Source organism: Ailuropoda melanoleuca, chromosome 2 (genome assembly GCF_002007445.2).
Source record: "Ailuropoda melanoleuca isolate Jingjing chromosome 2, ASM200744v2, whole genome shotgun sequence".
Classification (NCBI taxonomy): domain Eukaryota; kingdom Metazoa; phylum Chordata; class Mammalia; order Carnivora; family Ursidae; genus Ailuropoda; species Ailuropoda melanoleuca.
Window position 1 is genome coordinate 120,484,732 of NC_048219.1, and position 12,845 is coordinate 120,497,576.

Below are 12,845 nucleotides of genomic sequence, written 5' to 3' on the forward strand. Positions count from 1 at the left end.
GTGGTTTTTTTTCTTCTCATATTAAATGTGAGCAGGGTTTTAATTGCTGTATTTGCTAAATATGTAATTTATGACTGCTTTTTAGTGTAATTAATTTCTCTGCAATCTATGGAAATAAGGACACGTGTACATCTCCAAGATAACAGAAGTCTAAACAAAAACCAGACAATTTTGAGATGCACAGAATGGATTGGAACCAGGGTTGCGTTGGCTACAGGGAGGCTGAGTTAGAGATGTCTAAGATTAGAGGCCAAACAGACCCTAGGATTCCAGCCACAGGGAGAAGTTTCAGGAGCAGGGAGTCTTTCCAAGGTCAGCTAGGTGTGTCTATGACGCACGAGGCTTGGTGACCGGGGGGTTTGACAGATAGTCTGGCAAGCTCAAGGTGTTAGGCAGACAGGCACGTTGGAGAGGATGCCCAGCTACATGTTTCAGGGTTCGAAGCCAAGACCCCAGATCTCAGAGAAACTGGGAAGTCAGGAGGCCCCAGGACCACAGGCAAGGTAATGAACGGGACTGAGGAGTGAGGACTAGTGCTGGATTGGGGAGGCTTCACTGCCCCCAACCAGAGGTCCAGAGCTGGGATGCAGGGGTGAGGTTTCACCTAGAGGGTTACACCCCAGCTTTACAACTGTTTTTTCAACTTTTTTCCTTTCTTAACAACTTATTTGTGCATTCCTTTGTTTAGGTTTCAAAAAAAAAAAAAAAAACCCCATGAACATGAGAGAAAGAAAAGTTGATCTGGGAGGTGGAAGGCAGGTGTAGACAAAGAGTGCAGAATCCTAGAGAGAATTTTTGACATCATCGAGTCCAAGGGCTTCTTTCGACAGATGGGAAAACCAAGGTCTATAGTCTTGGTTACATGTGAATTAAACCTCCACGGTCCTATGTCTAGTTAAAGTTGTTCCCGGGTGTCAACTGGCGTAAGAACCACCTAGGGAGTTTAGAAGCCAATTCCTTGGTTCCTGGAGATTCTGATTCAGGAGGTCTGCAGTTGGGTTCACGACTCCGCAGTGTCAACAAAGGCTGTGTGCGATGCTGATGCCACGGGGCTGCTGGGCTCCAAGAATAATTGATTGGAAGGCTTCATTTCCCTCTCACAGTCTAGTCTGTCTCTCATTAAACCCCATTTTGTTCACACCCTTCCTGGACTCCCCAAAGCTAGCCACCATCAGCAGCTCTCTCCCTGTTACCCTGGAGCTATTCTAGCTCCAAGCAAACTGCCCTTATCCCTGTCCCCACTTCCTTCATGTGAATATTCAGACCTGGTCTGGTGAGGGGGTCAACATGATGCATGAGGGGATGCCAGCTGATTTTGACTATTACTGGCCAGGAACGTTTTCTCTTCCAGCCTTTGTCCCCCCTAGAAGTTTTCTTGGTGCTCATCGAGGGTGAAGGGTAGAGTCCTCCCATAAGTGGCTATCCGGTGCACAATGTAAGGAGCACCTGAATCGAGACCACCGGGGCTGTACCACGTCGGGGAGGGGGCGTGGCCCATCCCGGGCAGGGGCCCACTGGGCAGGCTCATGTAGCAGGAAGCAGGAGAGCACAGGAGAGTCGGCTGGGGCTCTGTGCTGCAGGCCTCCGAATCCTTGCTTCCTGCCCCCCTCTTCTTGCTCTTCTTAGCTGTGCATGACAAAGGCTTTTATAAGTTCTAATAATGATATTTTTCAAATACAGCATGGCATTTCTGTTTCAAACTCAATTTGTTTTTAATTAGGTTTCCTATTTTGAGATCTACTTGGACAAAATCAGGGACTTACTCGATGGTGAGTAACCCGAATGCTTGTCCTCTATTTGTTCTTTAACTAAGGTCCAGGGAGGTTGAAGTGATTCACAGCTCTTCTGCCTGAGGAATTAATGAAAATTTATAGAGATGTTTTATTGCCTTTACGCTATCTGCTTATTCTCAGCCAAGGCTTAAACTTGCGTATGACAAAGAGATTAGATTTGCCTATCTTCAGTGACAGTTTCTCTTTTTCCTCCAGTACAGAATCTTTAACTTTTCTTTTCTCCTCTGCATGCCGTCATTATTATCAGTATCCAAGACGAACTTGGCCGTTCATGAAGATAAAAACAGAGTCCCGTACGTAAAGGTATGAGGAAGACTTGCTAAGGCAATTGACTTCTCTCCCGTCACTGTCATCATTAAGAGTTACAAAATATGCCCAGAATATTACCTATAGAGTGTATGTAGGTGTATGTAGGTGTTTCATCATGTGCCTTATATTTACCATCTGGTTAAAAACTAGACATTTAATTTCTTCAGTCGTATCTCTGTGTGAATGTATCACAGATGTCTGATCACGTGAGGTGAAAGTGGAGAAGTGAACAAATATTTATTATTCACATGTAAAGAGGCTTTGATAGTGGAAATAATTGTTTATACTTTGCAGTGAGAGGAAGCATATCAGAGCATTATGCCTAGCACTTCAAAGTGTTTAATTAAAGTTGGTGGCTAGCATGAAGGGCAAAGCAAAATTCCATCCATTTCTTTTTCTGTCACTGGTTTTCTTTATTTTCTGTTTCTACGGTGTTGAGTATGCACAGGTTCTTAACAATCAAAGAAAATGCTGGCATTTCTTTTATAGTTTACTTCTGGGTTTCCTAGGGTTTGCTCAGACTTCTCTTTGATGTAGAATTCAAGCCATGAGCAAGGGGGAAGAGCTGTTGGGTCAACCTCGCAGCCTTTCTCTTACTCTGCACCTCTCAAGGAGAGATGGGAGAATGTTCAGCGGTCTTCAAATAGAGTTGCTTTCTAGTTTCTACTGGCAAACCTGATCTGACTCTTTTCCAGGGGTGTACCGAGCGGTTCGTGTCAAGCCCCGAGGAGGTCATGGATGTGATAGATGAGGGCAAAGCAAACCGACACGTGGCTGTCACAAGTAAGCGTGGGGTGCTGTTTCTCCCCGTCACTTGGGATACAAATGTCTGCCCACCCACCGGGAGGGGTGGGTCATGAGGCCCCAGGGAAATAATGCCGGGGAAGGCGGTTGTAAAGCAGTGGCTCAGAAGCAAATACATGGGAATGTGCAGGACGAGAGTGTCTAAGCAGGTTGTGGGAAGCATGCCTTCTGCCGTGCAGGGAACGCTCGGGAATACTGGGTGAGGCTCGCTGGGCTCTGGTAGCCCCCGGTATCTGGACCCTGGGGAAAACCAGCAATCAACCAAGGAAAGGGGGTTAAAGTCAGCTTCTAAATGTATTTCAACCACATTATTATTCAGGTTAAAAAAAATGCAAGCCAACAGATTTTATATGCCAGTCCTATGTATGGAAAGAAACCCCGTTAGATTTCTGCTGTGTAGAAAAGGAAAAGAAAAGCAAGGAGGAGCTCAGAAAGCAGAGGTGGGAGCTTTGAAAACCTTCCTGTGGCAAGTTAACAAACACATTCAGGCCGGCTTGTTTACCTTGCAGTTCCTTCTCGGCGTGCACACGTCTCCGGGAGGCAGGTCCTGTGTTGTTAGAGCAGCAGAGGTTCCAGCCCCCATCTTTGGGCTGTCTGTCTCCTTCCAAGGGATATGGACAAATCAGAGTGAGTTCATAGGAAGAGGAGTCGAAAGAACTAGGGATTTCTAGCTTGGAAGAAAGAAGAACTCTGAGGAGAACGTAGGGACAGTGTAATACTTCAAGGTGCTGACAGGCCACCCAGGATAGTTGAAGCTACCGGAAGGCAGGTTTTGACCGACCACAAGAACTTTCTGCTCCTGAGAGCTGCCCCAAGGAAAGCCTGCTACCTGGAGGGGCAGGGTTCCCTGTGTGCTATACAAGAGACGGAGGCATCAGGTGGTTGACTGGTCTAGCTTCTCTAAGTCTCTTCCACCCAAAGCTCTGTGATTCTGTCACCCAGAACTGTAATTCTCTACCTTTTCTCTACCCTGACACCCTATCAGGTGAGATTCACACACACGGCAGACGTCATAGGTGAGCCTAGACATGTATACGGCGTGCGTTAAACTCCACATCTTTCTCTTCTGCTTCCACACACACTTGAGAGAACGTAAGGCTGATATTCTTACAGTAAGAGTGCCTCTCATTTATAAAGAAGTTATCTATTTGATTTCTTAAGCAGTTGTTAGTTTTGAATTATTCACGGGGTACTTGACAATCCATCTTGGCCCCTTGGTTCAGAACTGTAGGTGCAGAACATTAATTATTTTTCTTATCATTCTGGTAAGGTGGTTTTTAAAATTATGCATAACATAGAACTTACCATTTCAACCATTTTTAAGGGTACAATTCAGTGGCATTAAGTCCATTCACAATGTTGTGCAACTGTCACCACTGCTTATTTCCAGAATTTAATCATCCCAAAGTTAAACCCCATGCCCATTAGACAGTAGCTCCCCATACTTCCTCCTCCTAAACCTGGTAACCACTATACTACCTTGTGTCCCAGTGCATTGGACAAATCTAGGTACCTCATATAAGTGGAGTGATAGAAGTCCTCTTGTAACTGGCTTGTTTCACGTAGCGTAATGTCTAAAAGGTTCATCCATGTTGTAGCATATGTCAGAATTTCCTTTCTTTTTAAAATGCTGAATAGTATTCTGTAGCAGGTATATACTACATTGTTTGTTCATTCACCCACAGATAGACACGTAGGTACTTGTGTCCGTCCCCCTTCTGGCTGTTGTGAATAATGCTGCTATGAACATGGATGTATAAATATCTGTTGAAGTTTCTGTTTTCAGTTCTTTTGGGTATATATACAGAAGTGGAATTGCTGGATCATATGTCAACCCTACTTTTAATTTTTTTAGGAACTGCCACATTGTTTTCCATTGTAGTTGCACACCGTTTTACATTCCCACCAATAAGAGTGTGTGAGAGTTTCAATTTATTCACATCTTTGCCAGTGCTTCTTAGTTTCTATTTTTGTTTTTACTAGCCATACTAATGGGTGTGAAGTGTTATGTCATTGTGATTTTGATTTGCATTTCGCTAATGACTAGTGATGTTTGGCATTTTTTCATGTGCTTATTGGCCATTTGTACATCATCTTTGAAGAAATGTCTGTTGAGGTCCTTTGCTCATTTTATAATTGGGTTTTTTGTTGTTGTTGATTTATAGGAGTTCTTCGTATATTTTGGATCTCAATTCCATATCAGATATGTGATTTGTAGATATTTTCTCTCATTCTGTGGGTTGCCTTTTCATTCTCTCGATGCTGTCCTTTCATGCATAAAAGTTTTTAATTTTGATAAAGTCTAGTGTATCTGTTTTTAGTGTTGTTGCTTGTGGTTTTGGTATTATTTCCAAGAAATCTTTGCCAAATCCAGTGTTATGAAGCTTTTCCCCTATATTTTCTTCTAGGTTTTATAGTTTTAGCTTTTACATTTAGGTTTTTGATTGTTTTTGAGTTAGTATATGGCCTAGGTAAGAGTCCAACTTCATTTTTTTTTGCACGTAGATATCCAATTTTCAGTTTGGTGAGGAGGCTGTTGTTTCCCCATCAAATGGTCTTGACACTCTTGTTGAAAATTGTTCTACTATTTTACGTGAGGGCTTATTTCTGGGCTCTCATTGGTCTGTCTCCATGTTTGCTTTATGTTAAGGCCGCACTGATTACAGGGGCTTTGTAGTAAGTTTTGAGATCAGTAAGTATGAGACCTCCAATTTTGTTCTTTTTCAAGATTGTTTTGGCTAATTGGGGTTCCTTGAGATTCCATATGAATTTTAGGATTGACTTTTCTATTTCTGCAAAAAACATGAGTGGGGTCTTAATAACAGATTGTTTTTGGTAGTATTGACATTTTCACTATGTGAAGTCTTCCTATCCATAGACAAGGAATGTCTTTCCATTTATATTGTGTCTTCTTAAATTTTGTAGTTTTTATTCTTTTTAAAATTTTTTAGAAGATTTTATTTTTTTTAAAAGTAATCTCTACACCCATTGTGGGGCTTGAACTTAAAACCGTGAGATCAAGAGTCACATATTCTACTGACCGAGCCAGCCAGGCACCCCTTATTTTGTAGTTTTTAATGTACATGTCTTTTACTTCCTTGGTTAAGTTTACTCCTAAGCAGCTTACTCTTTTTGTTGATATTTTATTTTATTTTATTTATTTTAGAGAGAGAAGGGGAGAGAGTGCATGAGTTGGGGGATGGGCAGAGAGAGAATCCCAAGCAGTGTCTGTGCCTAGTATGGGCCTGACGCCAGGCTCAATCTTAAGACCCTGATATGACCTGAGCCAAATCAAGAGTCAGATGTTTAACATACTGAGCGTCCCTCTTTTTGTAGATACCTTAAATGGAATTATTTTCTTTTCAGATTGTTTATTGTTAGTATATAGAAATGCAATTGATTTTTACGTATTGCTTTTGTATCCTGCAACTTTGCTGAATTCATTTATTAATTTCAACATGATTTTTGTGGAATCTTTTAACTTTTATGTGCACATATTCTGGAAAGTTTTGTTTTGTTTTGTTTTGTTTTGTTTTTTTGTTTGTTTTTGGGCCACCAGAAGAAGTAGCTTTTTATTCACAAGTTATCTCCAGAAACCAAAAAGACTATGTACCCACTTTCGGCACCTCCTATCCTTCCTGGATCTCACATCACTGCACCTGGAGAAGGGAAGAGATATAAATTGCCTTTTGGTTTCCCAAAGTCCCAGTCTTTACCCTCCCTGTGTAGTCCTAGAAATTCAGTAGCAATATTATTGTTTATTTTTTTAGCAATGCCTGATGCAGCTACTCAGTAACAGTTATGGGTGAAAGGGTATGAGGGGAGCAGTTGGATGAGTAAGACGGATGCACAGAAAACAGGAACACAGCCTAACACAAGTCCTTCTGTCTTGCCTCAGTGGCTTGATCCTTCCTTGGTTGCATTTCTCTTTATGCCGGATCACACCTTTCTGAATCAGATTGGGGATTTCCACTACCAGCCATGAAGCCAGCCACAGAGCCATGAGATGATCTAGTCCAAACTTGGGCACATTCCTGGCCCACAAGCCTTAAAGTGATCAGTCAGGCATATTTCGCCATTTGCGTACATATTCGCTGTTTTTCCATTGAGTTCAGGGGCTGTAATTTCTGGAGCAGTAGTAGGACATGTGATAGGAATGTCAAAAGCGATGTCAGACTCATAGTTGAGGAGATCATGGATGTACCAGCATTTACCAAACCACTGAGTCCCTTCCTTGTTGGACTCCAGTTGGAACCAATCATTGTCTGCATTCTTGTTGTTTTTCACATACCGGATAAGAGACTAATATTCCTCTGAGTCCCTGCATCCACAACTCACCATGTTGAGGTCCAGAGTTAGTCTTCAGCCATCTTGGATGAGGGTGCCTGGAAGGTTGGTTTTAAAAAATGATTGCTAGTGGGGGTTGGATAAGACTATCCCTGGGATCTCTGCCTGCCTAGTTAACAGAGACTAGGGTCCAAAAAGATTTCTATTTCTAGTACTCGGTACTAATGAAGCATATTTAATCTTTGAGATCTTCCATGTGCCTAGTATGGGTTATAGAACTGTATTCAAGGGAAAAAAGAAGTCTTAAATCTTAAGGTCGTAATCCTTCCTTAAGAAAGCTTGTGATCTTATGGCTAAAGCAAGGCGTACACACATGACAAAGATGGAATACACTGGGTACTAACCACAGTGATAAAGGCTGAGGGACTAAAGGTGGGGGGTGGAGCTGGGGGCTCTTTGTTCTTTTTTTTTTTTTTTTAAGATTTTATTTATTTGAGAGAGAGCACAAGTGAGAGAGCACAAATGGGGGGTGGCAGAGGGAGAGGGGAAGCAGACTCGCCACTGAGCAGGGAGCCCAATGCAGGGCTGGATCCGAGGACCCTGGGATCAAGACCTGAGCCAAAGGTAGATGCTTAACCCACTGAGCTACCCAGGTGCTCCAGCTATGATCTCTGAGGCAGAGGATCTGGCTGGAGTGGGATGTTGGAACATGGGGGCTTCAGGCAAAGCTAGAGAATCTGTTATCTTCAACCATCCTCTAAGAGTCTTAATTTCTTTGCTGTGTGAAGATACTTTAAATCTTTCATTGTTTTTTAAGAGAAACAGTGGTCTCAGATACTTTTTAAAATTGGCTGGACTTACTTTAAAAAAATGGAGCTATTAAGCATGATTTGTTGTGCTTTTTAGATGAGAGGCTTGCTACCTAAACTACTTATTCTTTGCAGAGCAGTAAACTATTTTCCTTTTCAGACATGAATGAACACAGCTCTAGAAGTCACAGTATCTTCCTGATTAATATTAAACAAGAGAATGTAGAGACTGAAAAAAAGCTCAGTGGGAAGCTTTATCTAGTTGATTTGGCTGGGAGCGAAAAGGTAATTGGTTCCTTATTTGTATTATCTATAATTTTCCCTATTATTTGCTTCAGTGTGCAATGGTATAATTTTTATACCCTTTCTATTCCCTGGTTTTAAAAAGCTTTTAAAGTTTCTGGTATTGTGCCAAGATGCTATTAAACTTCACCTTCGTTTCCCTGCCCTCTTTTCTGGTCCTGAAGTCTCCTATTCACATCACAGGAGGTGCTTTGAATGCCAACTCAGATTTATGCTTAATAGGCCCCAGTGATGACATTAGGCAAGTGTTGGTGTGAGCTTAGCTTGGCAGAGGCTGTTGTGCAAATGGGGGAGGGACATGACCTTCCATGGAAAGGGAAGATCCCTGTGTTGCATCCCATACAGATAGGCCAGAAACGGACTTTGCCATTGGACCGTGGCAGTCCTGCCCCTGCAGGTTTGTTTGCTGAGAGAAGATCTGGAACCTGGGGCTGTCCCTGCATTCCCTGCTTCTCTCTGCAATGGGTGTAGTCTGACAGGGCCTCACGTGGGGTAGCCTCACTTCCTTCAGGCCACGAGGCTGGTAGCCAGGGGTTTGGCCAAAAGCCCTGTTCATTCTCTGGTTTCATCGGGGCTCTATTTTGGCATCTGTCCCATGCTCTCCTAGGCACTGGGTGAGGCCATACTCTAGACCAAACAGGCTCCCAGAACCTCCTACCTGCCCCCTCCTAGGCTCACCTCCATAGCACTGCCAGAGCTTCCTGCTGCCACGCCCTGTCTGGGGCACTGTTCCCCTCGGGCGACCTCACAGAGCAAGTGCCTGTGCGCAATACCATGTGGCCTCCGTCATCGCTGACATTGTACAGACTGTCCCCAGAGGCCCAGCCCTGAAGCTCGGCCAGTCTCCTGTACTGTGTAATTGATCCCCACTTACTGCACCCCACCGCTGCATTGCTAGACGCCAGGTTATGGCCACGAACATCAATATAAGTAATGGCTACTTGAAATGTTCTCCTGTACGCATCTTAAAGCCATGAGCGGAAAGTCATCTGGATATTCCTGGGCAATTACCTGGTTGGAAATCTAAAGTTTTACCAGTACAGCTCGTGCCTTTAAACAGCATGCACCAGAATGGAAGGTGGAACAGCACCGTTTAGTTCTAGACTGAACATTGGCAACCAGGCTGCGCTTTGCTGCCACAGCAGCTATGTGGGTCTGGAGAAAGCCCGGTGGCCCCTTTGTTCTTCCCGAATTTGCGCTCTTTCCCTTTTGAGCACAGAGATGCGTATTTGGGGCCTACGTTACATGTGGCTGGAAACAGCTTCATGCTGGCAGGTGAGCGTGGAGGCCTGTCCTTTGCACAGTGTTGGTGGTTATTGCTCATGGTATTTGTGGGGCATTTTAAAGTTGCCGTCCTCTACCTTGTTTCTTTTGCTCGCATCTGTGTCCCTTTGCCCTAGATGTGTCCACATGAATGTGTCAGTGTGATCTACGAGAATGAACCCTGGGTTTTAATCCCCAACTCCCCTAAATGACGTTCTTGCCGTGAGCTGGCAGTTTGACGTCTCTGAAGCTCAAAGTTTCTTTGTCTGTAAATGGAAGGCAGTTGTACCTGTCTTGCCTATTTCATGGAGTTAAGATGCTCAGATATGAAAGCACCTTAAACAACTCTGTGTGAATAGGCTGTTCTTATTGGTGACCCATCAGCTGTATTATTTCTCTGTCAGCAGTAGTGTCTGTACACACATGATTCTCAGAGAGATGACTATCGTGTTTGAAAACACTGCCCCCTGGACATGCATTCGTTTCTATCACTTGGAGTCTCCTTTCTTTATTCCTCGTGGCCATCAGTCTTGGCGCAGTTTGCGATCATTTCCCTGCTTTCCTGTCTTCAGAGAGCAGCTGCTCCTGTGTTTGTCCAGCCAGCCGAGCCAGGCAGCACGTTGGCTTCCCTTTCTCCCTAGCATCTGCAAACTGCTCTCTACCTAGAGCAGATGCTCTCAGTAGGAAATTGCCAGGAATAACACAGCAGAGGAGGAACTGTATGTGGTCCCTCTGGCTGCAGAGGAGAAAAGACAAGTCCACAATGTAACATACGCTTTCTTGACTTTGATGCTCCCAGTGTCTGTCCTTTTGGATGGTTGTTCCCCCTTTCCTTGCAGTGGGAGTCAGTAAGGCAGGGAACAGAGAGTCTGGACAACCTCCCACCACCTCATGTCCTTTGCTTGAAGTCAGAGCTCATAATGTACAGTCTCCCAGTATGTCCATTCATCGTGGCCAGGACAGTGTTTTTGCTTCAGGCTTCGCCCTGGGCTCCCTCCGGCGAGGAGGCTGTGGCTCAGGCTTGCAGGGCCCCAGCTTTCCTGTAGTGACAGCGCTGTGGAGCCTGGTTTCCCAGGATGGATGTCCCCCAGGGACGCATCTGCAGCTCTGCCACTGGAGGCATTTCAGCCATTCCCCTAAAACCTAATTGAGAGGAAAATGACAACAAGACAGAACAAATCCCCAGCCTCAGGCACAAGGGAAGGTTTGATCACCGTGATTCTTACTTACTTTTATTTTTTCTTGCATTCCAGGAGGACTCACATCCGCCTCCCTCAATCCCCAGCCCTGTGCCCTCCTGTGAATTGGAATTTTCTACTCTGTGCTTTTGCTGTCCTGTGCAGCTCACTGCTTTCTCTTCTCTCTGGTAGGTCAGCAAGACTGGTGCCGAGGGAGCTGTTCTCGATGAAGCCAAAAATATCAATAAATCTTTGTCTGCTCTTGGAAACGTGATCTCTGCCTTGGCAGAAGGGACAGTAAGTGATCCTGTCCCCATCTATTAAATGATATTATGAGAAGTTACTTTTTGGGTCTGTGTAGTCTCTTTCCCATGTACCCCAGAGATTAGTTTGTTTTTCTTTAGAAAGGAACAGAGGCAATCCTGGCTGTAGACATGCTACTTGCTGGGAGATCTAGTGCATTAAAATGTATGAATGGTGATGCTAATTTCCTCCGACCCAGGTGCCAGACTGGGCACTCTAAACTTTGGCCAAATCCAAAGACCCGGCAACAAATTCTTGTTTTACACATGTTTCTAAGCCCAGTGTCCCCATCGCTAACTTGCTTGTGCTTTCTTTTTGAATGGACGATGGCCGTAGTAGCCAATACTTTTTCTTTTCTTAAATAGAAAACACACGTGCCATACCGGGACAGCAAGATGACTCGGATTCTTCAGGACTCTCTGGGTGGGAACTGTAGAACCACCATCGTTATTTGCTGTTCTCCCTCTGTCTTCAATGAGGCTGAGACCAAGTCAACACTGATGTTTGGGCAAAGGTGGGTGTGGTCTCTCGCTCCCATGCTCTGAGCTAGGTCTTCCGTACTGGGAGTTGGTGGTGAGGGGCTAGCGAGGAAGTAGAGGGAGGGGCAGTCAGTCTGTTATGAAATTGCACTGAGCAGGGGTTGCGTGTAAATTTGAGGCATCGTTCACTGAGGCCAAAAGAATAATTATGTCTTAAAAGAATTCACAGATATATCCTAATCGGAGGTATGATATTTTTCTTAAAAATGCTTAAACTTATTATAGATATGACTGCTGGTTCTTTCGTGGAGTATTGCTTTTGTTCTTCATGGAATTAAGTTTCACTCCCAGGTTCACAGGATTTCAAGTGCGTACAGCTTGAGACTGATAGCTACCTTTAACTCCAATATTTGGGATCCATTACAAAGTTGCTAATGGAAAAACCAGAAGCTTGGATGAATACAGAGTAGGTGCATAAATACAAAAGCGGCAAAGGAAATCCTCATAGGAACCCTGGGAGCGGGAGTTACACAGTGGTTCCCGAGGAGAGGGTGCGGTGGCAGCCATCTTTCCACCTTTGAAAATGTCTGAATGAGATTTCCAGGATCTCTGAGAACTAACAGGTGGGCAGCAGGACAGTGTGGTAATCCTGAGACAACATTCACGTGCGTGCATTAGTGTGGGCCTTCCTGCCCTTCCTGCCCAGCCCCACCTGCTGCCCAGTGCCCACCTCCTTCAGCCATGGCCCCTCGGTGCCAGTTCAGCATGTAGGTTCCAGTGCCATCTGTGCCCTTCAATTCTGAACAGTTGTACAGTCTTCAGACAAGCCACCAGTTCTCTGTGGGCTTCACCTGCCTTATTTGTAATTGGATGCACAAAGTCTACCCCCTTCCTTCCTCCCAGGAGTGTGTTGTGTGGTCATGCCTGAGAAATAGTTTAAGATGCCAAGAGAAAGGACAGATGGGGGTGGGCATGCCACATGGGAAATTGCTAGGGCTTGTTTAAACTGCATTAAACCCCAGTCATTTCCTGAGCCCACAGCAGAACATAGAATTACACAGTCATGGCACCTGTGGGATGTCCAAATAAATAATAATTACGTTGAAATATTGTAGAACTAATCTATCTTTTAAAACTGGATTTGGGTCCTTTACTTCTCAGATCACTTCCTTGAGTAGTGAAATGCTTAGGTCAGTGGATTCCAGGAGGATAACGCCTATTTTTCTCAAGGGTCGTGGGATACCTAGAAACCAGCATCTGCTTATGGGAAGCACAGAATACGATCGCGATCACCTTGCCTGCCCTGTCTCTCCTGGT

At 44.4% G+C, this 12,845-nt stretch overlaps 1 protein-coding gene across 1 annotated transcript in view; it reads left to right on the plus strand.

Annotated features, from left to right (window-relative positions):
- KIF5C (kinesin family member 5C) overlaps positions 1 to 12,845 on the plus strand; it is a 145,774-nt gene that overhangs the window by 66,295 nt on the left and 66,634 nt on the right. Inside the window, exons 5-10 of the mRNA XM_011230488.3 lie at positions 1,721 to 1,769; positions 2,041 to 2,096; positions 2,798 to 2,885; positions 8,163 to 8,287; positions 10,939 to 11,043; positions 11,415 to 11,563. Of these exons, the coding sequence (XP_011228790.1) occupies positions 1,721 to 1,769; positions 2,041 to 2,096; positions 2,798 to 2,885; positions 8,163 to 8,287; positions 10,939 to 11,043; positions 11,415 to 11,563 (572 nt within the window). The remainder of the gene's footprint in view (positions 1 to 1,720; positions 1,770 to 2,040; positions 2,097 to 2,797; positions 2,886 to 8,162; positions 8,288 to 10,938; positions 11,044 to 11,414; positions 11,564 to 12,845) is intronic.